Below are 25580 nucleotides of genomic sequence, written 5' to 3' on the forward strand. Positions count from 1 at the left end.
GCTGTGTCTGCTGGACCTCGTGGAAAATGTTGTACTGCTGGCGTTGTGTGAGCACGTTGGGGTTGTGGAACGTGGATAGCAATTCGATGGGGTGAGAAAAGGAGAATGGATGGCCGTGAATACTTTGATGAAAATTGAACGTCTAATCTAATCATCAAAGTTGGGATCATTGGTTATCTAATGTCTTGGTCAGGCACTGGAAAATTGATATCATGCATGGTGTGTAGTTTCTTATCAAAAAGAGGAATCCTGGAGTAGATGATCAAGAACATCCCAAGGAAAAGAACACAGCTCCGCAAGAGGGGTCCGATACGAACACTGAATACACGCTAAACTCAAACGCATTCGACACATCTATAGCTTCGACTTTAGTCCTTCAACGGCCGCATGTTTCCCATCACTCCTCTCAAAGTACTCGCGTACTTTGGTTCTCGCAACCTCCACGACCGACGAATCCTCAACAGTACTCGGTATTGTTACCTTCTTGTCAAACTCGCCATGCACGCCATTTTCTACTAATTCGCGTAGAACTCGTCGCAGAGTCTTGCCCGAGCGAGTCTTGGGAATCATACCTTTGCCCTGGATGATACCTCCAAGCGACGCAATGGCTCCCACTTGTTTTCGTATCAAGGCTTGAATTTCAGAAGCAACCTTTTCATCGGGTACTGCTGATGCGGGATGGTCGGCCGTAGAAAGGGTGATGAAGGCAAAAGGCAGTTGACCCTTGATAGCATCTGGGATTCCAACAACGCTGGCCTCGGCAACGAGAGGGTGAGACGTGATTGCTTGCTCAATGCCGCCTAAGTAAACATGTTAGCATATCGAGTGGTTCAAGGGCCCGTCACAATTCACAGGTCTCGCAGGCGTGACGGATAAATGGGCTTACCACTCGATAGTCGATGTGCACTGACGTTTAGCACATCGTCATTCCGGCTCATTACATGCACATAACCATCCTCGTCAATCATGCCAGCGTCTCCTGTATCCAGCCACTTACCATCAAATCTCTTCAAGTAACTCTTATAAAACCTCTCCTCATCCTCCCACAACGTTCGAAACGCCGTAGGGGCCAACGGCATGCCTAAGACAATGTTGCCCATGCTACCCTTTGTTACTTGACGACCCTCGTCATCCACAACACGGACGTCGAACCCAGGCATCGCCTTGCCAGCACTTCCGGGCTTAATAGTGGCAGGTGGGTGGTTTCGGATTAACGAAGCTCGGTCCGCACCAGTATGAGGAACCAAGGCACGGCCAGTTATGGGCGAACCAGATTCGCTGGACCACCAGTTGTCGATGACGTGTGCATCCGGAGCGCCGTACTTGTTTAAGAGTTCTTGGTACATAGAAATGAGGGAAGGTTCCGAGCGCTCCCCTGCTAAGAACAATGATTTCAGGCTTCGGAGACCCCCTCGACCACCGATGGTGGACAAGAACTTGTTTTCCGGGTCATCCCTCCTGATAGCTCGAAGAGCAGTAGGTGCCGTGAACATCATGTTGACCCCGTACTCTTCCACGACCCTCCAAAACGCCGAAGCATCTGGTGTGCCAACGGGTTTGCCCTCGTAGAGAACGGTGGACGCACCAGCTAACAATGGCGCGTAGACAATGTATGAGTGGCCAACAACCCATCCAATATCGGATGCTGTAAAGGCAACGTCCCCAGGCCCATGAATGTTGAAGAGATAACTTATCGAGAGATTGAGCCCCACGGCGTGACCAGCAGCATCTCTCATGACACCCTTGGGCGCACCAGTTGTGCCGGACGTATGGATAATATAAACGGGGTCAGTACTCGCAACAGGCACACAGTCGGCCTTGATTTGCCTAGCGCGGGCACTCCTCACCACCTTTTGCCATGTAGCTTGACCGCTGTTGCGATCAGGATTCCACCTAACCTGCGGCCGTTGCCAGATAAAGGTCTTCGGAGGGTTGTGCGGTGAAATCCTGATGGCCTCTTCCACTAACGGCTGATAGGCAATAGGCGGCTTATTTCCATCGATTCCGCATGATGCCGTTAGTATAGCAACAGGCTTGCATGCCTCGATGCGCTGTGCGAGAGCATTGGGGGCAAAGCCGCCAAAAACGACGGCATGGACGGCACCGAGACGGTTCACTGCATACATGCCTATTAAAGCAGACGGAATCATCGGCACTGAGTGATTCAAGCGTTAGCACTTGGCCTGCCCAGCTCGCGTTGCCATGTCTCGGTGCCAACTTACTATACAGCATGACAACATCTCCCCTCTTGACGCCCTCGGATCGCAACACACCGGCAAGAACTTCAACCTCGTCGAGCAACCTGCGGTACGAGTATGTCTCCTTGGTCTTGGTCACGGGGCTGTCGTAATAGATGGCGACATTATCACCTCGACCGGCCTCCACGTGCCTATCAATACAGTTGTAGCATGTAGATATCTCGCCGCCGGGGAACCACTCCCACGAATCGTGGGTTACGCTTCCATCCTTCAGAGCTCGTCGTGTGTGACGCAAGGTCTCGGTCGGCTTTTTATGCCAGTGCAAGTGTTCGGCTTGGCGAGCCCAGAATTCCTCTGGCTTGTCTAAACTGTGCCGCAGCACGTCGTCTTGCAGGTGTGAGCCTGCTTCCCTCGAGGCCATGGTATGGCTGTGTGTGCGGAGTTGCAGTGCAGGAGCAAAGGAAATGAGACTTTCGGCAGCTGTGAATTTATAATTGCCACCTGCCTGCCCTTGTGTCAGATCCACGGGATAGCAGTGCTGCGACCATCAACGATGCAGAAATAACTTTGATCCCAAGGCCGGGCCTCTCAAGTCTATTTATTGAGAATGGTTTGGGAGAAATCCAGAAATGCTCCCTTTTTACCCTCGGTTAAAGAGGCTGATGATGATCATCATGTTTGGTCCGGTCCATCTTACCGACGGCAGGAGCTCTGCAGCTCCCGAGTCCCAAAGGCTAGTGGGGTCTCGATCCCCGGAACCTTGCTGCCCCACGCTGAGATCTCTGAAATTCCGCTTCTCCGGGGGACCAAAGGAGCCGAAATCGCCAAATCGCGTTCCCTCCACTCCCCCGCAGTACTCAAGTCGCCTCGCTGCCATCCCTTTGAGTGTGCGCAGGTCTAATTGATGTATTCAACCTACTCTTCTTTTATAATACTTAAAGATACTCGAAGATACTCAAAGATACTTAAATATACTGGTCCGTTACAAAAATTAGACCTGCGCACATTTAAAGGGATGGTAATCGTCAGATGCAAGCACGTTAAAAAAATTTCTTTTCCTCCTCCACACCATCCCCCAACTTCTTGTCACCACTCCAAAATTGTTTACTCACCTGCACTTATTACTTCCTACTCTGCGTTAATATTGTCGTTTCTTTAACGTCATTTATGGCAGTGTAAGTACTATTCGCAAGATATAATCATAATTTTACCGCTGACATTAAGTGCATAGAGATGAGATCTTTGAAGTTCACGTTACCATCTTCCTCCAGCCCATGCTTGTTACACGGAAATCGCAGGTTACACAAGGGCTACGGTCACGAGACCTAGGGCAAAGTCCCTCACCGACTTCTTGTATAAATAGACGGCTTCGGTCCCTCAAGGCCTTGAGGAAAACCAAGGACCTTTGATACCAAAGACTGTTATTAGTTGAATTGAGCTATTGCTCTAAGCCCTCTTTCCGAGCCCTTGTCACAGTGCTGCTGAATACTGGCCGTGGCAAGTCAAAAAATGGCTCCAAACAAGCCCAAGACTCTAGGTAAGTACTATCCGCCATCAGACTAGACTAAAATAAGTTCAGCGAATAACCTAAAGCATAGGAGCAGTTACGCCTCGGGTCAGGCTTGGTCCCAGAACGATGATGGGCTGTCGGGCTCCGTATGAGCCCTTATACATATGTGGTTGTGGATTCCGGCTATTATCGTGCTTATTACCGCGTGCATTTGGTTTTGCCGCAAATGGGGGATTATAATCTTTTGATGACACACACAATATTGGGAAAACCTACTCCGTACACTTTGTACATTCAAGATGGTCTCTATCTTGGGCACGATTGACAAACCACCTTTTTTCTTGCACTCCATCCCTTTGAATGTGATAAGGTGCCAGCCAGGTAGCGGGCCCACTTTATTTACAGTACCTTTTATATACCTTATATTAGGTGTATAGCCTAAAATATATAAAGTATTTTTATGTATATTTAAAAAGTAAAGGTACTTTAATTCTTATATTAATACCTTATAAGCTTATATATCTTTTAATTTAAGATTTTTAATTGGTCTATATTCCTGCTCGGTACGAAAGTGGCACCTTATGACATTCAAAGGGATATGAACTGCTGCACTCCCTTAACTCATAGCTGTACGGAGTACGGAGTACATACCACCCACTAATTGTAATCTGAGGCAACAACTCTTTGCACACCACCATGTACGCGGCCCGAGAAAAAGCAGTGTTGAGCCTTGATGCCTCCCACCGTAGCCATCAAATATGAATGAAATCCGAAAAACTTCGCTTTTTCTAACAAGCCACTGTTCTACGGAGTGCATTCGAACCACCCTGCCCCCGAGCCGATTGATACACCCGTAGCACTCTGGCTCGTTCGTGCCACGATGAAACGTGCTCGCCACGAGCATCACGGAGGAGCACGCCGTCACACAGTACCCACGCATCTCTGAACTATATGTCCAAAAAGTGTGCAGCGGCAAAGGCGGCAAGTACAAGCCTCGAATTCAGCCTACTGAGCTCGAAATACGACGTACGCCAGCGACGAAACATATTGCAAGACATTACCAAGGAGGGCCAAGACAAGGCAGTCACTGAAACGTGAGTAATAAGACACTGGACCAAAAGTAACCCCTTGACCTACAATGCCGAAGTAGTATCGTGACTTAGAAATTAGAATGCTGAATCTAGTATGCTTCAGAGTAAGCAGAGCTTGACAAGGCTGTAAAACACGCCCGATCAAGGGGCCCTATGCTCCAAGATATGAACATTAAGATCTTGTACATGACGGAACACAGGAAACGAAAGAAAACAAGATGAGCGGACAGATATTGACCATGTGGCAACAAGATCAATCGACTCGGAAGCAAATGAGTGGACGCATGGAAACGCATCTTTATAAATGTTGTCAAATAGGCCCGACCGCCGAGGCTAAGTCGTATTAGATCCAAATTTCCTAGTGCTGATAAAGGCACGTTATAATCCAGGCGCCGAAGAGTTATTAAGACCGCACACAAGCCATTAAATAGAGATTATCCTCCATGGGTTTGACCTGCGAGCCCCCATCGAACCGTCAGGTCCTCTGGGCGTTGATATGTTCATAACCCAAAAAAAGTCTATACACATCCGAAAAGCTGTAAATCCCATCCATTCAACCATAAACCCCCTACTCCCCCACGACACCTGTCCAGCCTCGAAGCTGGGAAGGCTTGCTGACTCGCTCCCGTGAACCTCACATGCTCTCTTCTACAAGAGTAGGCTGAGACATGGACGCGCGTATGACGGTTGAGTTGATTTACAGGATGAAAGCAGCAAGACCGACAACACCGGCCAGACCAGCGCCAGAAAGAGCGGCGGCCTTGCCAGCACCAGCAGTAGGGACGGGGTTGCCAGGCTTGGTGGGAGTGACACCGCCAGTGGGCGAGGCAACGGTGGAGTTGGGGAAGTTGACGGGGGTGCTGACAGCAGCAGTGCTAATAAAGATGTTAGATTTTTTGTGCATTTAACTTGAGGTTTGATACGTACCAGCTGTGGCACTCAACAGCCGAGGTGGTGATGACGGGCTTGGTGACAGTGCAAGGGCAGTCAGTGATGGTCAAGGTGGTGGGCTATCATTTTGGTTAGCTCTGAATTTTGATATCTTGGTTATTGGGATATAAATCAGGCACCGAAGGGTCTTGTTCCTCAGGTCACAAGACCCCAGATGCCTGCTTTTATACGCCTCCTAATTTCCGCCAAGATTGCGGGGACAGCCTCCTTACCTCAGTGACAGTGTAGGTCTTGGTGCCGTGAGTGATCTCGGTAGCCTCAGGGCAGTAAGTGGTGTAGGCAGAAACGACCTCGGTAACGTAGGTGACGTTCTTGGCCCAGGCGTTGGCGCCAACGGCAGCGGCGATGAGAGCAACGGTGTACTTCATTTTGTCGGTTGGGATAACTCGAAGAGTTGGCTTGAATTAACGAATGTAATTGACTGAAAAGTCGGGGTATGCAGATGTGCGAGTGAGCGAATGTGTGTGGGTGAGGAGAAAAGGGAAGGGTCGGAAGACGAGGAGGCCTGGAGAAGCATCTTTATACAGGACAAGGTGCGAGAGATGAGGGCCACGAGATGGACCGTCGGGACTGGGGGCCGTGCCCGAGTTGGTCTGGGCTGCAAAAATAGACAGGGGCCCGACGAAGAGGAAGACATGCGAGCGACGCGATTCTGTCCTGGTCCGTCAGTCTAGTCCTTGCGTGGCGGCGTGGAGTGAGGAACGAGCAGCGAGGACTGACAGGGCCAGCGGCGAGCAAGGATCGGTGGGCAGAGGCAGGGGGTGGGTGTGTGTGGATAGATGAGGTGGGTTGATAAATGAGCAATCATTCATTGATCATGGATGGTGGCCAACAGCCATGGCGGGAGCAAGGACGTTGCCGATGGTGATTTGTGCCTGGGTGTCTCTGGGATCACGAATCGACTGGTGACAGCAGTGAAGACGATGGAAACCATTCAAGACAAAAGGTGACGCGAAATGCCAGCTTCTAAAGGTGGGGGACGAGGGAAGTCGAGCCTGGAACTTTCTGACCTGAGCACAATCTTGGGTGATTCAGGCACGCGGTCTGGTGAGATGCAAGGTACCCATGCTGTGGCGGCTTGCCATGCAGCTAAGCCAAGTACCGGTCGAGTACTCCGCGCTTCGTGCCAAATACAATGTCCCTGGCTGCCTGCTAATGCACCCAAGCTCTTAGCGCGGCGTCCGCAATCTTGCAATCTTGGTCTACCACATCCAGCCTCACATACAACGGTCAACTCGTCGTCCGCTCTGACCGGACCTGATGGGCTTCCGGCTTCAAGAGACTCGATTGCCAGCTCAAGTGGATACGTTTATCTTCGTGGCCAGTGAATGCCGTTGCATTGCAGTGTCAAGGTGTGTATCATGGCCCGCCATCAGAAGCCGTCGACCTAGCTTGCCAAGGTATCCATTCTAATCGAATTTCTCACATCTAGTCGTTATGTAGCCGAAGCAACAGCTCGTCCTCACTGGAAAATACTGGGCCAATCTCGATCATGGAATCATGGAGGGTTAAAATCCTTGACTATGCTCCAGTATTGCCCCGAAATTGGACTTTGTTAGTTATTGTTGACATGCCAGTGGAACGGACAAATCACGCATTCTCTCTACCTAATACTCCGTACGGTTCCTCATAGCGCATTGCTGTACTGATACATATGGAATACATGTCAGCAAGATGGAAAGATCGCCTCTCTCGGCCCAGACCACCGATATCAACTCGGCACGGAGTGCTCTGTAATAGTAACAAGCATGCTATGAAAGGGGCAATGGGCCAAACTCCGGGGCGGATGACTGGGATTCAAGAGCGAGACCAAAGAACCAAGATCAGGTCCCGCCGATTAAGGCTGCACTCCGAAAAGGTGGCCATAATACCAAAAAGAGGGAGAGGCAGGTTGGTCAATGCTCAAGATCGAGCCTGGTCTTCTCAATCAGTTGTTGACAGGGACATGTCGGCGTTGCAGCGCGGGCCGCCTTGCATATTTCCACCGAAATTGATTGCAGGGCTCAAATTGAAGAAGAAAAAGGAAAAAAAAAAAGAAACAACTTGCACAAGTCAGGTACAGCCAGTGACAGAAGCGAAGAAAAGTACATAAGAACCTACGGAGTATTATTAGACGTCTTCACATGGAGAACAAGCCTTGTTGGTAAAATGAGGGAGCCACTTCCGTCGAATCCTACCAGGTGGGGGGCATGTGAGGCGTGTCGCCGTGACATGGAAAAAAAAAAAAAAAATTCAACAACCAGGAAAAAACAAGCACTACTTTTCAGCAATCACATATCCGAGTCGATACACAGCGCTACGTGCGGATGGCAGTGTCAGCCCCCAAGCAATAAGCATTTGGCTTTTCTGAGTTCCAATAGTGTACGGAGCATGGAGTTGTTCTTCAGAGGTCTCCGCCAATCGACTTGTATCGGATCCATGCCTGGCTTCTGGTTCCTATCAGCTTGCCGTCAGCTGGCCGCACAAAGTATTGTATGTATGCACGGAGTGGTAGATATGTATTGTGATGAATCAGTGATGGCACAGCTGGCATAAAAGCTAATGCAAGGCGCAACAGCCGTGATGGCACAACCCCGAGGCCACCCGCACAACACTAATGCAGGAACAGATATTGTTGAGCGGCGCTCAGTGATCAGTTCAAACTGCTGTTGTCCGTGGACCTGTGTCTCGTTTAGCCATTTTGTGCTATGATGCTACTCAGTACTAGTACTAGTACGTAGCATGATCGAACCGGCCGTTTTGTGTCGTTTTCCCCAGCGGAATCCTCAAAACCAGCGATGTGACACAACAGAACAAGCTGGGGAGTCAGACATAAATTTAATGAGATTGGAGTCAGCCGGACTGGTTCTCCGGATAGGTTGCGTGCGGACTGACTGGTTTGGGTAGTAATTGATCTTGTCAAGGATGGTTCTTGACGAAGCTGACGGATACCATGACAGCTACTCAGTACTCCGGATGCACTGTCCTTTTGGAGTCAGCAGATACATTATTAGTATTAACAAATACTTATCGGCAAGGCATTTCTTTGTTTGGTGGCAATAGTAGATCACAGATACTCCGTGGTGATGGCATGTACTCCGTACGTGGACGCATTCTAGGTTGTACACAAGTCAACTGGTATGTACTCCGTACGGAGTACTGAGTTCATCGCGTGTCACGACGCTCAGTCCATGCCCAGACTGCTGTTCGTCGACCATTGGACAGCAAGAGCTGTGTAAAAGCAGCGACCGCCTATCAGGGGCCAAGTCAGGCACCGCGCTTTTATTGGCTGAAGCTTCTACCATCTCCTCCCAGTTGTGCCATACACGGCTAGACTGCCCTAGCTGCTTTGCCGTCTTACCGCCTTGGCGCCTTGACACGTTTTCCAATCTCCTCCTTTTGCAAGGCTTTGTTGTCAACAGAGATTCTTTGCTGCATCAACCCCCCCCGGGTTCATTGGCGGTTTGTTTTTCTCCATGCAAGAAGCTCATTTCCAAGGAGCTGATTGGTCATGTTCACCGGCCCATGCTCTCCAAGACCCTCTGCAATTTCCCAGAGTATCCACCCATCCTGCCGTAGCCATGGCATGGGTGCCTTCTGCCTACTAGGCTTAATCTCGCCCGCCTTGTCGGCTCGAAGTATGTGGAGTCTGGTAGTTACTCCCAGCGGTGTGTACTGTCTGAACCTGATGGCCATGCATTTTTGGCTAATAAGAGAAGGCAAAAGAAAAAAAAAAGGTTGTTCCGCAACATGGATCTTTATCGTGCTACGGCGGAACAAGCATTATTACTATTACTGTCCGTTCTCGGCACTTATCCTCGTGGCCTTGTGCGTAGAAACTACCTCAAGTGACCATGAGGCACGAAACGACAAGGCGTGCTGTTCGACATGCAAGTTCCAGCCAGTTCATGATACCAATCTCGGTCGTTATACGGAGCGACGGGTGGCCGTAATGCGAACAATCAGAAAGGCAGGATCGAGATATTGAGACATCGAGACCGCCATTTCACACCGGTCATTCTACGAGGCTTCGTACGGAAATGATTCCCTCAGCCAAGCTTCCTCCTGACCGTTGTTTCGTTTGACCCTGAGTTATCATCCACGAGGAGCTCATTGCCACTCTCTCTTTGAACCGACAGTGAACCCATGTTCCCCGTGGCGTGGGACCGCCTCCCTGTCCCGTCCATCGGAGAGATTCTGATCGCTTGCTTGCTTGGTAAAATTAGCCTCTATGTACGGAGTACGGAGTGCTCCGTCCGTATCAGCAAGGACTTTCGCGCCATGTTCCGATTCAAAAAATAAAAATAAAATAAAAATTTTATTTGGCACTTCCACGACGATCATTCCGATGAATGGACTCTCCAAGCTTGTCTGGGAAAAAGGCTCCAGTCAATCGAATCTAGCCGAATGCCCCGTCGTTTCGCTGATCGATCGGCGCTGAGCTCCTTCATTCTTCTTCGCGCCTTGATCAGTCAGCTACTGTCCTTAATAGGTTTTAAAGTTCAATCATCCAATAAGTCTCGTTGGTTGACACAAGGCGCGTCTCAGGAATGATGGCTAGACAGGGCATCATGTTCTAGAAGAGGCCGTCAGCAGCATGCCCGAAACAAACGCATGGGCAAAAAAGAGGCTTTATCACCTCGTATTCACTTTCACAAAACACGCAAAATATTTGCTGTCCAAGCGTCTACTACGTTCATAGGTGCCGTGACATGTCATGACTGGTCAATAGCAGGAGAGGTATCTCCAAAGCCGGCTTCTGCGCCAGGCTGCGAAGAAACCAGAGAATTGACCGAAGGCGGAAGCTTCTCCATCCGCGGACCACGAAGCCTCACTCACGCCCTCCAGTCGTTGCCAATTGTCACTGGCAACGGGATGATTACAAGTCATCCATGGCTGACCGATAGTCAGAGCCACAGCTGGGGTCAACTGGGTCTTTTAATCTCCAGAGACCGGATTGCGTGCTCAACATGATGCTGGACAGACTGAGATATTAGCTTGGCCACTCTGGGCAGTTGCCTTTCTTTCGCCGATAACGCGTGTTGTCATATACATACATGCACGAGGCGTAACCCGCGCGCCATGCCTTGATGGTGTTCACAGTCCCGCGGCGATGGTTCTGCCGAAGCAGAAATGTCATAGCAACGACCGAGGGAGGGCCTTTTCTCCCTTACAGAGCCCGTAACAAGGGACCCCGGTCTTGGGTACAAGCATCTCAGACGGAGAATTGATTCATGTTACCACCCGGCCATTGCTCGCCCATCCCGGGACAGCCTGCGGAGTTGTGAAATTGCAACAAATATGCATAGAAATCTCCTGTTACTGAGATACTAGTAGTAGTACTACAACTCCGAAATCAAGGGACACGAGGCTCGACGCGACTTATACGACGGCCACTAATTGCAGGATGTGTGGCATACATTGTAGTAGTACTAGTACGTAGTAGGATACAATACATATGTACATATTGATTGTGTTTATTTTTGGCAGCACGCCGAGTTCTAGAAGTGCCCCATCACGAGGACACTTTTTTTGTCATGTGGATTGGAGTCATAGAATTTCATGATTCATCATGGCGACCGAGCTGTTTATGCGCATGCCCGGCTCGCCATGTTCATCTGGCAGATGAATCTTGACGCTTGCTGGTGGTGTTGCCTGATTCCGTCGAGTCGGCCTTGAAGCTGGCCATCATTCCCCATGCAATGCGACACATTCTGTTCCAATGTACAACTATTACACTGCATCAGATCTGTTTGGTACATGAACGGTTGCAGGAAACGCATTGAGTTCCCCGCAGCCACAAGGACATGGGATGGAACTGTTTGTCGGTTGATGCATCAAACCCAACTTTGCAGTCGTGCCGCCAACTCGAGAATCGGCGGCACCACGTGTGAAATTGAGACGGTTGACCCAAGAAGCGAGCTGCAATGCAACCAATGCGTTCAATGTTGTAGGGTTTCCAGCAAGAACCAGTGGTCGTCCATGTCGGATTGGTTGCCAAGGATACGAAAGGCGATCTCAAAAAAAAAAAAAAAACCACGTTGGAGCGACTGGCGAATAATGAAAAGTGTCTTTGGTTCTAGATGGCCAGGACTCATTCGACTCTGCTCAAAGCAAAGATGGAGTAGTAGATGCAAAAGGTTGCATATTGAAACGCCGACGCATGGTTCGGCAATCGGATCGAGTCTGGCAGCATTAGTAATGCAGCCGGCAACTACGGACCTCCAGACACCTCACTGTCCAGACGACAAAAAAGTATAAAACCATACATATGTAATCATTGCAACCTCAGGAGAAAATAAAAAGGTGAAAACGCGGCCGAGCACAACGCGAGAGAATACGGCAAATCGTCAACAAAGTAGGAATACAACATGGCGACCATGAAAGCAGTCGGTTCGTCATCCTCACCCCCAGAGAAGAAGCCATCAACATATCTAACCCACCACCAGAAATCAAAGGCGGCAAGGGCGAGCGGGACGCCCTCTTCATCAACGCGGAAACCCCCAAGCCAACCGCCGGCACCGGCCAGGCCATTGTCAAGATCAAGGCATTCGGCATCAACCGCATGGACATCATCCAGCGGCGCGGCCTGTACCCGCTGCCGCCGCAGGCGCCCTCCACGCTGGGCGTCGAGTTCAGCGGCGTCATCGAGTCCTTTGGCCCCGGGGACCACGGGAGCTTCAACGCCGGCGACCCGGTGCTCGGGCTGGCCTACGGCGGCGCCTACGCCGAGTACATCGCCGTCAGCTCCAAGATGCTGCTCCACAAGCCGGACCACATGAGCTTCGAGCAGGCGGCCGCCGTCCCGGAGGCGTGGATCACCGCCACGCAGGCGCTGCACTCGGTGCTGGGCTTCACGGCGGGCAAGTCGGTCCTGTGGCACGCCGGCGCGTCCGGGGTGTCCATCGCGGGCATCCAGCTGTCGAGGGCGGCCGGCGCGTCCGAGGTGTACGCGACGGCCGGATCCGACGACAAGTGCGCCTTTGTGACGGGCGAGGTCGGCGCCACCGCGGCCTTCAACTACAAGACGACGGACTGGGCGCGGGAGATCAGGGACCGGACGGGCGGCAGGGGCGTCGACTACATTGTCGACTTTGTCGGCGCCGACTACTTCCAGAAGAACCTGGACGTCGCGGCCAGGGACGGCCGGATCGTCCTGCTGGGCACGCTGAGCGGCGGCAAGGTGCCCGACGCGGACATTTCGCAGATCCTGTACAAGAGGATCCGCATCGAGGGCAGCACGCTGCGCAGCCGGGATGAGGAGTATCAGGGCAGGCTGAGGGATCGGCTGGAGACGTACTGCCCCGAGTTTGCGTCCGGCAAGTTCAAGATCGTCGTGGACAAGGTGATGCCGTGGGAGGAGATTCGGGAGGCGCACAAGTACATGGAGGATGGGAAGAACACGGGCAAGATTGTGTGCACTATTTCCTAAAGATGATTTATTCTTATCAATGGGAAACACGAGTAGCTAGAAATAAAAAAAGAAACAGAAAAAAAGGTCAGATGAGCCTAAATGACCGGTTTTGAGGCGCTTGAGAAACACAATAAGAGAGTCGCCCGGACTCAAATCACTCGTCTTCAGTAGCGCCAGCTAGTGTTCGTTTATCCATCTCAACATTTGCTCATATGCAGTTGTTTGTGCTTCGGTAATGGCGCTATCTGCATATGCGCCCACTACAGCAAAACCTGGGGACAAGTTAACATGCACAATACTTGCATATGTAGTGTTTCATGGAAAGCAACAGGGGGGAAAAGAGCCTACCATGTGGCACGCCAGGATAGACCTGCACCTCGTGCTCAAGATTTGCCTTGGACATGGCATCCTCGCCCACCTTCCGCACCTCGTCTGGAAACAGGTTGTCGTTTTCAACACACACTAGGCTCAGCGGTGCCCTCAGGTTGTTGAAATCGTCGGGCGTGACCGACGCACCGTGCGCCAGAGCTCCGGCCTTGATATACGGGCCCTTCTTCAACGCGCCCGCCTCCTCGTCGCTGCCCTGCTCTTCCGTCTCCTGAGCCAGCAGGAGGACGAACCGTCCACCAACGCAGTACCCAACTGCGTATATCCCCTCGCCATTCTTGATGGCGTCTGCGTACTGGTCTTGCGCTGCCTCAATGACCTTGCGCAGGATGGGCATGACCTTGTCCGGGGTGATGCGGGCCAGCCACATGTCGATAATGAAGGACTTGACGACCCCGACGGCCTGGAGCTTGACTTGCTCGATGATGGAGGAGGAGGAGTCGGTGATGGCCGTGGATAAGGGGACGCTGTCGCCGGCAAAGAGGTCCGGCATCAATACGAGGTAGCCCTCTGAGGCGAATTTGTCGGCTTGGATTTGATTGTTGACCGACTTGATTCCAGTGCCACCCGTGAGGAGCAGGAGGAGCTTTGAGTGCGCATGTGGGTAGTCGGATGGTTTGGAAATATATACCTGGTAGGTGGTTAGAGCGGTGTGGTATCGTGTTGCTGCAGCTGAGAGCCTACGTCGACATCGTTTAGTTTAATGATCTCACCGGTTGACGACTGTCCACTAGCTAGAGACTCGGGTTAGCATCGGCGCATGTGCGTTTCAACAAGATGATGTGCTCACGAGTTGGTCGGTCAGTTACGCAGTGCTCCCCGGTCTGAGCTGGCGGTTCTGCAGGTGTGGTGGTCTCCGGCCTCTGCTCAGTCTGCTGCTCCTGAGCGTCGCTCTCGGGAGCTTTGGTGGCGATGTCGACTTCAGTCATGATGGGCTATTTGAGTATTCAAATGGTGTAGCTACTGCGACCGTGGCAGGGCAAAGATGTTGGACAATGAAGGCTTGTCGCCGGCCAAGTTGACCACTTGGCATGTGGCAGGAAGTGGGCTGTGCCAAACAGGCTCAACGTCATCTTGAAGGTTTGGGGGGAGAGTCTCGGATGGTACGCTGTGTCAACAAGGTCACTTGATAGCTGCGAAAAAAAATTCACATACTATCAATCAGAGGCTACCTAGCACTGAGATCAATTCACACAAGAAATGGCCAATGTAACACCCATCACTACCAGAAGAAGGCTTCGACGACAGCTGTTCGGACTTGCGCCACCCGTGGAATGGAACCGTTGTAGCTTAGTCAGCACGCCACTGGCACCCCGCCATTGACTCACTTGAGCAGCTGCCTGCGGGGCCATTTCCATTAAACGCGCTGGACGCGTCGCGACGTCTAGATTATTCACGGTCATCGCTTGAGAAGGCTGTCCTGCGTAGGCTCACGCACCACCTTCACAAATTATTCGTCGAGACGAGAGCAAAGCACTTTTATATCGTCAATACGAACTGATCTAGCCATTATGGATGCCGCGTCTGCCCTATCGAGGGGGTCCCTTGAGTACGTCTTTCCGCATTCACTCCCGTCGGGCATCGTTTGAGGCCTGGACAAATGTGTTGACTTTTTATTCTAGTGTCATCTTCAACGACATCGACAAAGCAGCGAAGCTCTTCCCCGTTCCTGTTATGCAATGCCTCCAAGTCAAGCCTATGGGTGCTTCGGCTACTGGAGGCGAACGATACAGACTGGTCATGAGCGACGGCGACCACTATGTTCAGGCCATGCTTGCAACGCAGGCAAACCACGTCATTCACGAGGGAAAGCTTGTACGAGGTAGTTTCGCTCGTGTCAAACAGTATAACCCTCAGAACTTGAAGGGAAAGAAGTAAGTCGACTCCCTCGGACATGAAACTCGTGCGCCGCCTAACAGCAGGCCAGCATTCTCGTCATCCTCGACCTCGAGGTCATTGAATCCCTGGGCGTGCAAGAAAAGATTGGCAGCCCAACGGCTGTCGAGACCAATGATGCCAAAGAACAAACCATCGCTAGCAACGACTTTTACGGAACTAAGAAGGAAGAGAGCAAGCCGCAGGCTATGCCTTCAAGGCCAGCGGTTCACGACGGCGGCAACATCTATCCTATCGAAGGTCTCTCACCCTTCCAGCACAAGTGGACGATCAAGGCGCGAGTCACAATGAAGTCGGATATCAAGACATGGCATAAGCCCACAGGAGAGGGCAAGCTCTTCAGTGTGAACCTTCTCGACGAGAGTGGTGAGATCAAAGCCACTGGATTCAACGACCAGTGCGACGCGTTTTATGACCTCCTGCAAGAAGGTTCCGTCTACTACATTTCCAGCCCCTGTCGAGTGAATCTGGCAAAGAAGCAGTTCTCCAATCTACCAAACGATTACGAAATCACATTCGAGCGAGATACGAGAATCGAAAAGGCCGAGGATCAGACGAATGTGCCCCAGGTCCGGTTCAACTTCTGCACGATCCAGGAGCTACAAAATGTCGAAAAGGACAACACTGTTGACGTCATTGGCGTTTTGAAGGACGTTGGCGAAGTCAGCGAAATCACCTCCAAGGCGTCTGGCAAGCCCTTCCAGAAGCGAGAGCTCACTCTGGTTGATGACACGGGCTACTCTGTGCGCGTAACCGTCTGGGGTAAAACCGCCAACTCGTTCGACGCCAACCCCGAATCCGTAGTCGCCTTCAAGGGCACCAAGGTGTCCGACTTTGGCGGCAAGAGCCTCAGCCTCCTGTCGTCTGGCACCATGACGGTCGACCCCGACATCCCCGACGCCCACCGCCTCAAGGGCTGGTACGACTCCTCCGGGCGGACGGACAACTTCGCCACGCACCAAAATATGGCGAGCATGGGCAATGCCGGGGGCCGCGCAAACGAGAACAAGACCATTGCCCAGGTCAAGGAGGAGAATCTCGGCATGGACGCCCCCGCCTACTACTCCATCAAGGCCACCATCGTCTTTGTCAAACAAGAAAACTTCTGCTACCCCGCCTGCTCCAAGGAGGGCTGCAACAAGAAGGTGGTCGAGACCGGGGATGGATGGTACTGCGAGAAGTGCAGCGTGTCCCACGAGCGCCCTGATTACCGGTACATCGTGTCGCTCAACGTAGCAGACCACACGAGCCACCAATGGCTCAACTGCTTCAACGAGACGGGCGAAGCCATCTTTGGCATGTCGGCCAACCAGCTTATGGAGCTCAAGGACAACGACGATGCCAAGTTCATGGCGGCGTTTGAGGCCGTGAATTGCAAGAAGTTGAATTTCAGGTGTAGAGCGAAGATGGATAACTTTGGCGATACGCAGAGGTATGTACGGTTGTGTTTGTCTTAATCTTTTTTTTAAAAAAAAAAAAAAAAATAGCGTCCTGGAGCATGTTTGTCCGTGGACTCGAGACTAATTTTTCTCACACAGGGTCCGATATCAAATAATGAGCGCAGCGTTCTTGGATTTCAAGAGCGAGGGCAACAAGTTGGCCGAGTTGATCAAGCAGTATGACATGAATGCCTGAGTGTGTGCGAGAGAAACCCTAACCCTAGGCGGAGGGGATTTGACGAACAGTATGAACATGTATATTCACTAGTTGTGAAAGAAAGAAAGAAAGGAGGAAGGGGGGTTCAGGAGATGCAGACGGGCGCAATCAAAGGATACGGGTCACGAGGGCTGTCGGCGGATCATGGGCTATTATATCAGTTGACGGGTAAAATGAAAGGGGATCTTCCTGTACTTCCCGACAACTTCTGTTTTTATTATAATGTCCATCACTTGTCGGTTCCCTGATGTGGGTGATAATTTTTACCCATCTTTTTATTTTACTTGTTCTCATATATTGATTGATATTGACATCTATACTTGCTCAACATGGGTATCGTTCTGATGTGGTTCAACTAGGCAATGGGCAGCTTCTCGTGTTTCCACGGCCGCTTGCCCTCTCCGTCGCCATAGGCAGCGGTGGCCTGGTAGTCCCCCCTAATCTTGTACTTGTAGATGGTCAGGCCCTCGAGGCCGACGGGGCCACGGGCGTGGATCTTGTTGGTGCTGATGCCGACCTCGGTGCCGAAGCCGTAGCGCATGCCGTCTGCCACGCGCGTCGAGGCGTTCCAGTACACGCCGGCCGAGTCAACCTGGTTCATGAAGCGCTCGGCCTCGGCAGCGTCCGCCGTGAGGATGGAGTCGGTATGATGCGAGCCGTGGGTGTTGATGTGCTCAATGGCCTGGGCGACGCCGTCCACCGTCTTGACGGCGAGGGTTAGACCCAGGAACTCGGTGTCAAAGTCGGCGGCGGTAGCGTCCCTGACGTCGACGCCGGCGAGGGACGCCAGGGCCGCCTTGCTGGCCGGGTCGCAGCGTAGCGACACGCCCTTGGCCGCGAGGGCGGCGGCCACGGCGGGGAACGAGGTGCTGAGGGCGGTGTCCTGGACGAGCAGGGTCTCGAGGCTGTTGCACCCGGCGGGATAGCTCGTCTTGGCGTCGACGACGGCGGTGATGGCTTTTTCCGGGTCGGCGGTGGCGGTCAGGTAGATGGCGCAGATGCCGTCTGCGTGGCCGAGCACGGGGATCTTGGTCGACTCCTTGATGTAGCGGACGAGCTCGTTGGAGCCGCGGGGGATGACGAGGTCGATGTAGCGGTCCTGGGCGAGGAGCTGGGCGATTGCGTCGCGGGTGGTGACGAGCTGGATGGCTCCGTTGGGGACGTCTGTCTTTGCGAGGGCCGACGAAATGACCTTGGAGATGGCGACGAAGGACTTGGTGGACTCCTTGCCGCCTACATTGTTCCCGTGAGCAAATGGTTCCTTTTCGTTCAAGGGGGATATATAATTCGCGTGGGCGCAGACGTACCTTTGAGAATGGCAGCGTTTCCAGACTTGACAGCCAGACTGGCGATATTGGCAATGACCTCGGGGCGCGCCTCAAAGATGATGAGGATGACGCCAATGGGACAGGAGACCCTCTCGAGGATGAAGTCGTCGTCGAGCTTGGTCCGCAATTGAATGTTTCCAACTGTTGCCTGGGTTAGGCGGGTCTGCGTAATTACACCTGTGATCTGACCCTTTTCTTTGGCCAAGAAACAAAACATACCTGGGTCTTCCAAATCCCTCACATCCAAGATGCCCTTCAACATATCGTCCCACTTGCCCTTTTTGCCGAGGTCGAGTCTGGAGACGAGAGCCTCGCTGAGGGAGCCGTCGGCGGCGGCCTTTTTCGCGAGCTCTAGGTCGCGGGCGTTGGCGGCGAGGATGTCGTCCCTGGCGGCGGAGAGGGCGGCGTGGATGGCATCGAGGGCGGCATTGCGCGCCGAGGCCGGCAGCGAAGCCAGTGCAAACGACGCCGTCTTTGCCTCCTTGGCGGCAGCCTCTGGCGTTGCGTTGGTGAGAGACATTTCTGGAGGGGTTGGGGGATGTTTGAGTTGGAATGGGCTGCGTCGCGGGGGAGGATTTGATGGGTGGGCGGGCAGGAGCAAATGACGGAAAGTGCGATGACGTTTGGTGGTTAACAAGTGGTTGCCCCGCCGAGGGGTTTCTCAAGCATCCGTCGAGTTCATTCAATGTTCCGTGGCTGAGGCCCATCCGATGCAACTTTCGCCCCTTGATAAAAAGAGGGACTCGGCTGTCTATTATATATGTAAAAGTGAGTGTAGCTTGATTGTAAAAAGGCCGTCGACATGCCACATGTCGAAACTGTCCGTCGTCTCTCATCCCGCCCGTATGCAACCCGTCGGGAAGTATAGGACATGCACACATGAAGCCATGGCTTGTGACGAACAGCGTTGCCGAGCGTCACTTTTCACAACGCCATTGGCGCCCTGCTGAGTCCTGGACATGGCTACGAAAGCAGGAGTGAATAGACGAGATAGCCATCAACATGGTCGGAAAGATAGGCATGTAACCATGGCTGAATTTAAGCATCTATGACAAGGCGTCTCCGGCACCCAGTAGTCGAACTTGACTCTTGAGTGGTAGCGGCTGCGTCCGGATCTGTCCCAGCTAGCCCGGGGGTTCGCCAGATGTGGACAAGACATGGTTTTTTGAGTAAACAACACCCGAGAAGAATCTCACGGCGGCAGATGGGAACGGGGACGCTTCACCCCGCATTGCCAACTACCAAAAAGGCAATAAATAGGGTTAGTGAAGCGACACGGCGACCTGACACTCCTGAGTCCCGACTTGGGCATCTTCATCTTTGCCAAGACTCTAGCGGGGCCGCTCACGGTGGCATCCCGACGCTTCAACCCGTGCGGTATCCGCAGTCAAGAGCATCCAAGGCACTTGACAGACAACAAACTAACCAGACCAAAAATGTCCGGCTGCGCATGGACACGCTCACACCCCCTAGCCTCGTCACCCCCAGAAAGCCAACGCTGCCGAGCCTCGGAACCCAACTGCTCTGTTCGGAGCTCCAAGGTGCACACGGGGACCGCGTTAGGCCTTTCCGTTGCCGAGTTTCTCCTCCCTGTTTTTCAGCCATGTCCCTGTAATGCTTATAGCGCCGTTAGTTTTCAAGATCTTTTTTTCCCTTTCTCTTTTCCTTTCCTTTCTTTTACTTCTTCTTCTTCGTCTCCTTTTTACAAAGAGCAGTCGTCTTTTCTGCCTTCTGCCGGCCTTGTCTCACATATCATGCGCTTCCGTCTCTGTGTCCCCAGATTCCCAAAGCCACCTGCGGCCCCCGCGCTCTGAAAGCCCACCAGCGCCCCCTCCGCGGACCAGAAGCACCAATGCCCGCGGACCTCGAGCAAGCACGCCCGGAGCGTGGCCAGGACGAAAAAACACCGCGCCAACCATCCACTGCGTCTGCGGTAGCGATAGAGACAGAAGAGACACCGGTGGCTCATGATGCCGAGAAGCGTCTGCCCGCGTGCGCTGCCACCCCGGTGAGCAAAAGCGCCCCCGGCCAAGACGGACGCACCCGGCCCGATGCCGATGCCGAGGCCGGGATCCTCTCCGGCGGCGACGGCGGAGGCCGGACCGCGTCCCGCGCATCCTCGACGACACGCCCCGGGACCGTGGCCATTGTGCCGCGCGCGCAGAGAAGAGGCCTGTTTGCGGGCCTGGCCATCACGCCAGAGGTCGAGAGGCCGTACGACTACAGGAATTCGACGAAATGGGGCATCACGGCGACGATAGCGCTGGCGACGCTGGCGGCGCCTATGGGGTCGTCTATTTTCTACCGTTGGTCTCCCTCCACCGCACTCGTTTGAATTACCCTTCGCCACCCCTTCTCTTTTTCTTTCCTCTGCGCCAACATGGCCCTTTTTTTTTAACCTTCTCTCTTCTAATGGCCGCAGCCGCCCTCCACGGACTCACCGTCGAGTTCAACACGTCGTCGACCGTCGCCAACCTCTCCGTGGCGCTGTACATGCTCTCCATGTCCATCTTCCCGCTGTGGTGGTCGTCGTTTTCCGAGGAGTTTGGCCGGCGCAGCGTGTACCTCGTGTCGTTTATGCTCTTCGTCGTCTTCGCGGTGCTGTGCGCCGTCAGCCAGAGCATGGCCGCGCTCGTCGTCTTCCGCGTCCTGACGGGCGGCGCGTCGGCGAGCGTCCAGGCCGTCGGCGCCGGCACCATCGCCGACATCTGGGAGAGCTTCGAGCGCGGCCGCGCCATGGGCATCTTCTACCTCGGCCCGCTGCTGGGGCCCGTCATCTCCCCCGTGCTGGGCGGCGCGCTGTCGGAGAGCCTCGGCTGGCGCGCGTGCATGTACCTCCTCGCCGGCTACGGGCTCTGCGTGCTCGCCATGCTGCTGCTGTTCTTGCCGGAGACGCTGCCGCGGCCCGCCAAGCCCGATGCCTCGACCGCCCCCCTGCGGCGCGTGCCGACGAGGGAGTCGGCCCGGCTGCGCTCGAGGCGGCTCGCCGGCGGCCTCAAGCGGTTTCTGGTCGACCCCCTGGCCGTGCTGCTGTTCCTGCGCTTCCCGCCGGTGCTCATCACCGTCTGCCTCGCCGCCATTGCCTTTGGCGCCCTCTTCGTCGCCAACGTCTCCATCCAGCAGGAGTTCGGCAGGGCCCCGTACCGCTTCGGGCAGCTCGTCGTCGGGCTCTTGTACTTGCCCCCTGGTCTGGGGTACTTCCTGGCCTCTGTCTTTGGCGGCAGGTGGATCGACAGCATCATGGCCCGCGAGGCGGCGAGGGCGAACCGCTACGACGAGCGCGGCAAGCTCATCCTCCTGCCCGAGGACCGCATGCGTGAGAACATATGGATTGCGAATACCCTCTACCCCTGCGGTCTGCTCCTCTTCGGATGGACCCTCGACTACGGGATCTTCTGGTTCGTGCCCTCCATCGGCTCGTTCCTCTTTGGAATCTCCTCCATGCTCGTGTTTGTAAGTTGCCCCCTTTAGAGCCCCCCCCTTTTTTTTTCTTCATTACCCTGTCAGAGGGACTGCAGACGGGTAGTTGTATCGTTGGACTAACTGGCAAAACCCGGAAAAAAGAGCACGGCTACGACGATGCTCACGGAGTTTGTGCGCAAGAGAAGCTCCGCTGGGGTGGCTGTCAACAACTTTGTCCGCAACATCCTCAGCTGCGTGGGGACCATTGTGGCCGCGCCGTGGGTTGATGCCATTGGCGTGGGATACGTCATGACCGCAGTGGCCTTGTTTTGCATCGTCGCTGGATATATCGGCATTTGGACGCTGCGCCGGAATGCGCCCAGGTGGAGGAAGGAGATGGACAAGGCGTTGAATGGGTTGGGCTGACATTTGGCATGCATCATGGGCGTCTGGTATTGGCATGTAGCCTGCGAATTTCTAGGCGATGTATGATATATGGCGTTTTTCATGAATTTGCTTTCTTGGATGCCGACCAAGAGGGTGGTTCGTCTCGTCGTAACAATGTGAACTTGATCATGGTTGCCCTTTCGTCATCGTTCAGTGTCGCTTCCCGCCGGCAGCTGAAGGATGCGTCGTCATCCCATATATGTGTGTAAATGAATATGCCCCTACCCTCCCATCACCATCACAGGCCCTGTCATCCACCAGCTACTCAGAAAACAACCTCCCAATCGCATCAGCCCCTACATTCCCACCGCTGAAAACAATCCCCAAGTCCCACCCCCGATCGCCTGCCTCCCTCTCCACCATCTCTCTAAAATCCTCGTCGAACAACGCAACCGCCAACCCAACACAGGCACTCGGCTCGACAACCACCTTCATCCTCTCCAGCACCAGCCTCATGGCCTTCTTAATCTCCTCCTCGGTAACGCTATACATCCCACTGACCAGCCTCTTCTCATAAATCACTTTCCACGGCCACTCGCCCACGGGCGTCCTCAACCCATCAGCCACGGTGAGCGAACTCACAGCCGCCACCCTCTCACCCGTCTCATACCCGCGCTTACCGTCGTCCGCCCCCTCGTAGGAAGGTTCCGCCCCAAAGACCTTTACGCCCGTTCCCTCCGCGGAGAGTGCTACGCCAGAGAGCATGCCGCCGCCACCGCAGGGGGCGACGATGGCGTCCAGGCCCTTTGTCGAAGGCGCCGCGTAGGGGTCCAGCCGGGACTGCAGCTCGGCCACCTGCTCCTGCAGCTCGATCCCCATGGTCCCCTGGCCGAGCATGATGTCCGGGTGATCATAAGGCGGGACGAGCCGCGCGCCCGTCTCAGAAATGACCTTGTCGGCCATGGCCTCGCGCTCCACCGAGGTGCTCCCGCTGAAGTAGACGGTTGCGCCGTACCCCCTTGTGGCAGCGATCTTCTGCGGCACGGAGATGGTGGGCATGACTATGTGCGCTTTGATGGAGGACTCGCGGGCAGCGAGGGCGAGGGCCTGCGCGTGGTTGCCTGCGCGGGTTAGCATGCCCCGAAGAATGCGTGAGGGAGAGAGAGAGTACGAGAGGGACCATGAGGCCGGGCGAGAACTAACTTACCAGAACTATGCGTAACAACTCCCCTCTCCTTTCCGCCGCCCTCAACCCACCCCTCCTCCATCATCAGCCTGCCCAGCGCATGAAATGCCCCTCGGACCTTGAACGCTCCTATTCTCTGCAGGTTTTCACATTTAAACCACAACCTAATCTTTGGCCTGGCCGGCCTCCTGCCCTCGAAACGGGTGCCCTTGAGATCATCGGGAGACCGGGGCGTAGATGCAAGACCAGAGAGGGTAGTGTTTGTGAGCACGGGGGTGCGGTGAATGTGTGGTTTTATGAGGTCGTGAGCGGCCAGCACGGACGCACGGGACAGAGGGAGCGTGGTTGATATGTCGGCCATGTTGGGGGGACGGAGTGGTTCTGGGAAGCCGGGACTTCCAAGTTTGATGATGAGTGATGCTGGTGAGAGGGGGAGATGGTGAAATGGGGGGTCTAGGGCCCGCTCCGATTCCGCAACAGTTTAGCACGACATGTCTGCCAAGTTTAAACCGCGATAAATAAATCCCCGAGCGTTGGATAATGCATAAATATCTAGACCTGATTACGCTGATTCGCTCTTTTGCACCGAGTGCCAACCTCGCAAAATGCCAAGTTTCCTCCACCATCTCATTCGCCAGAAACGATGCCCATCCTCTATCATGCACGTTGATGAACTCCCGACCCAAGCAGACTGTGCCAGATTTTCTCGTCTTGTCGTTGCACACAACCCCCCTGAATATTTCCTGTTCTAGCCTCACCAGATAGCTTCACCTCACCCTGCCATTCCGCGATGCTCCTTGGTTTTCAACACGTTGAACCGCCGATCGGCCAATCTACTTCGATACGCGGTCGTATGATGTACCCTTTATGGTTCCTCCATTCATAGACGTTCGTACGTTACGTCTAAATCCTTCTCTGTTGCCTCTCAAGTCCTCGGCGGCTTCTTTGTTTAGAGGGTCGGAGGCGTTCGGCTCTAGGAAAAGAAACTACAGCCAAGCATTAGCAGCCTGTTCTCTCATGGGGGCTTTGTGTAAAAGCCTCGGCCTGAAATCTGACGGAGCAGGTCCGAAGCGCCTTGGCAATCCGAACCGCTATCCCAGGTTTCAAGCTCGGAGCGGCATAGACCCATACCTGTAGTCCCACGATCACTGCATTCAGATTCAAAACTGGTTTCCAGTCCTCCCTCAGAATATTCAGGCACACCTTGCCCTCTAGATCAATATTCGGGTGGTAAATCTTCTCTCTGCACCTTACTTTCGGGGGCTCGTGCGGAAAGTTCTGGTTAATGGCAAAGTCAAACATGAACCGGCCGTTGCGGTACATGCCCTCGTCAGGTTCAATAGTCAGGACAAAGTTGAGAATGTCATCCGGATCGGGAAACTCGGTTCTCATTGTTGAACCGAGAGATAATTCGGAGAGATCTGGTGTAGTGAAAATTATTCTGTCAGCACGCCCGTATCTGCCTCAACCGTTATTGCATCTCCCACCAAGGTAGTCTGCCATCTTATCCCCTCCCCAAGTACACAAGCTCTCAGACACAATGATAGCTCAGTCTGGACGCATACGTACCCTTTTGAACTCGCAGCTGCGCGGCCGTAACTTTCTTCTTCCGCCCACCCGCGGCTTGACCCTCTGCATTCTCAGCCTGCTTCTGCTCCTTTTTCTGCAAAAAAAAAAAAACAACAAAAACAAATTAGCGCCATTCAGAAAGAAGAAAAAAACCCACAAAGACACCCGAGATTTACAGATGGAGGTCCATACCATAGACCAAATCTTGAACATCTTGGCTGGTCGTGAATGGCCCGCCTGAGGAGGGGGCCCAAGTCTCTCAAAGCAAAGAAGCTGGCGATATGCTCTAGGAGGCAGGAGTGGGAAAAAAGGGGGGAATAAGGCTATAGAAGCGGAATACTGCAATAGGGATATGCCCGTCAATAGGCCTTTGGAAGGGCTGTTGATCGTAGGTGCTGAGACCTTATTTCGCAGGTTGGTAGGTAGAGAATGTCGGTGTTGGTCATTGCCCATCGCCACCAGGCACCGCAGCCCACCAGGCCGCTGATGACGAGGTTAGATAAGATAAGCACGCACTTGGCACAATTTGCCGAAGTTTATGCGTCACACCTTCCGGTGCCAATTCCAGTTCGTCAGTCGCTTTCAGTTATCGCAGTTCGGATAATTGATTCAACAAGGGCATTGAA

General features: G+C 53.5%; 9 protein-coding genes across 9 annotated transcripts; 3 read left to right on the forward strand and 6 right to left on the reverse strand.

Annotated features, from left to right (window-relative positions):
* Nucleotides 1-354: 354 nt before the first annotated feature.
* Nucleotides 355-2619, reverse strand: ACSS3_1 (Acyl-CoA synthetase short-chain family member 3; the record flags this gene model as incomplete). The annotated part of the gene is made up of 3 exons (XM_014690008.1): nt 355-800; nt 887-2155; nt 2223-2619. 3 exons carry the CDS (start codon nt 2617-2619, stop codon nt 355-357), a joined length of 2112 nt encoding a protein of 703 aa, XP_014545494.1.
* A 2877-nt stretch (nt 2620-5496) lies between these two features.
* Nucleotides 5497-6118, reverse strand: ccg-6 (Clock-controlled protein 6; the record flags this gene model as incomplete). The annotated part of the gene is made up of 3 exons (XM_014690007.1): nt 5497-5674; nt 5727-5809; nt 5963-6118. The coding sequence occupies 3 exons, from the start codon at nt 6116-6118 to the stop codon at nt 5497-5499; spliced, it is 417 nt and encodes a 138-aa protein (XP_014545493.1).
* Nucleotides 6119-12100: 5982 nt separating this feature from the next.
* On the forward strand, nt 12101-13161 carry TP53I3 (Quinone oxidoreductase PIG3; the record flags this gene model as incomplete). Its single annotated transcript, XM_014690006.1, has 2 exons — nt 12101-12122; nt 12179-13161. 2 exons carry the CDS (start codon nt 12101-12103, stop codon nt 13159-13161), a joined length of 1005 nt encoding a protein of 334 aa, XP_014545492.1.
* A 159-nt stretch (nt 13162-13320) lies between these two features.
* tropI_3 (Hydrolase tropI) lies at nt 13321-14459 on the reverse strand (the record flags this gene model as incomplete). The annotated part of the gene is made up of 4 exons (XM_014690005.1): nt 13321-13415; nt 13492-14161; nt 14215-14264; nt 14321-14459. The coding sequence occupies 4 exons, from the start codon at nt 14457-14459 to the stop codon at nt 13321-13323; spliced, it is 954 nt and encodes a 317-aa protein (XP_014545491.1).
* A 582-nt stretch (nt 14460-15041) lies between these two features.
* ssb1 (Replication factor A protein 1) lies at nt 15042-17061 on the forward strand (the record flags this gene model as incomplete). The annotated part of the gene is made up of 4 exons (XM_014690004.1): nt 15042-15079; nt 15153-15404; nt 15458-16858; nt 16965-17061. The coding sequence occupies 4 exons, from the start codon at nt 15042-15044 to the stop codon at nt 17059-17061; spliced, it is 1788 nt and encodes a 595-aa protein (XP_014545490.1).
* Nucleotides 17062-17437: 376 nt separating this feature from the next.
* G6M90_00g076120 (uncharacterized protein) lies at nt 17438-18930 on the reverse strand (the record flags this gene model as incomplete). The annotated part of the gene is made up of 3 exons (XM_014690003.1): nt 17438-18315; nt 18390-18551; nt 18630-18930. 3 exons carry the CDS (start codon nt 18928-18930, stop codon nt 17438-17440), a joined length of 1341 nt encoding a protein of 446 aa, XP_014545489.1.
* Nucleotides 18931-20262: 1332 nt separating this feature from the next.
* On the forward strand, nt 20263-22238 carry OpS2 (MFS transporter OpS2; the record flags this gene model as incomplete). The annotated part of the gene is made up of 3 exons (XM_066131052.1): nt 20263-20716; nt 20833-21863; nt 21975-22238. 3 exons carry the CDS (start codon nt 20263-20265, stop codon nt 22236-22238), a joined length of 1749 nt encoding a protein of 582 aa, XP_065987088.1.
* Nucleotides 22239-22520: 282 nt separating this feature from the next.
* On the reverse strand, nt 22521-23746 carry G6M90_00g076140 (uncharacterized protein; the record flags this gene model as incomplete). The annotated part of the gene is made up of 2 exons (XM_014690001.1): nt 22521-23320; nt 23407-23746. The coding sequence occupies 2 exons, from the start codon at nt 23744-23746 to the stop codon at nt 22521-22523; spliced, it is 1140 nt and encodes a 379-aa protein (XP_014545487.1).
* Nucleotides 23747-24218: 472 nt separating this feature from the next.
* On the reverse strand, nt 24219-24777 carry UBC12 (NEDD8-conjugating enzyme UBC12; the record flags this gene model as incomplete). Its single annotated transcript, XM_014690000.1, has 2 exons — nt 24219-24371; nt 24517-24777. The coding sequence occupies 2 exons, from the start codon at nt 24775-24777 to the stop codon at nt 24219-24221; spliced, it is 414 nt and encodes a 137-aa protein (XP_014545486.1).
* Between the last annotated feature and the right edge of the window lie 803 nt (nt 24778-25580).

This window comes from Metarhizium brunneum, chromosome 4, assembly GCF_013426205.1.
Source record: "Metarhizium brunneum chromosome 4, complete sequence".
In the NCBI taxonomy this organism is placed as follows: Eukaryota; Fungi; Ascomycota; class Sordariomycetes; order Hypocreales; family Clavicipitaceae; genus Metarhizium; species Metarhizium brunneum.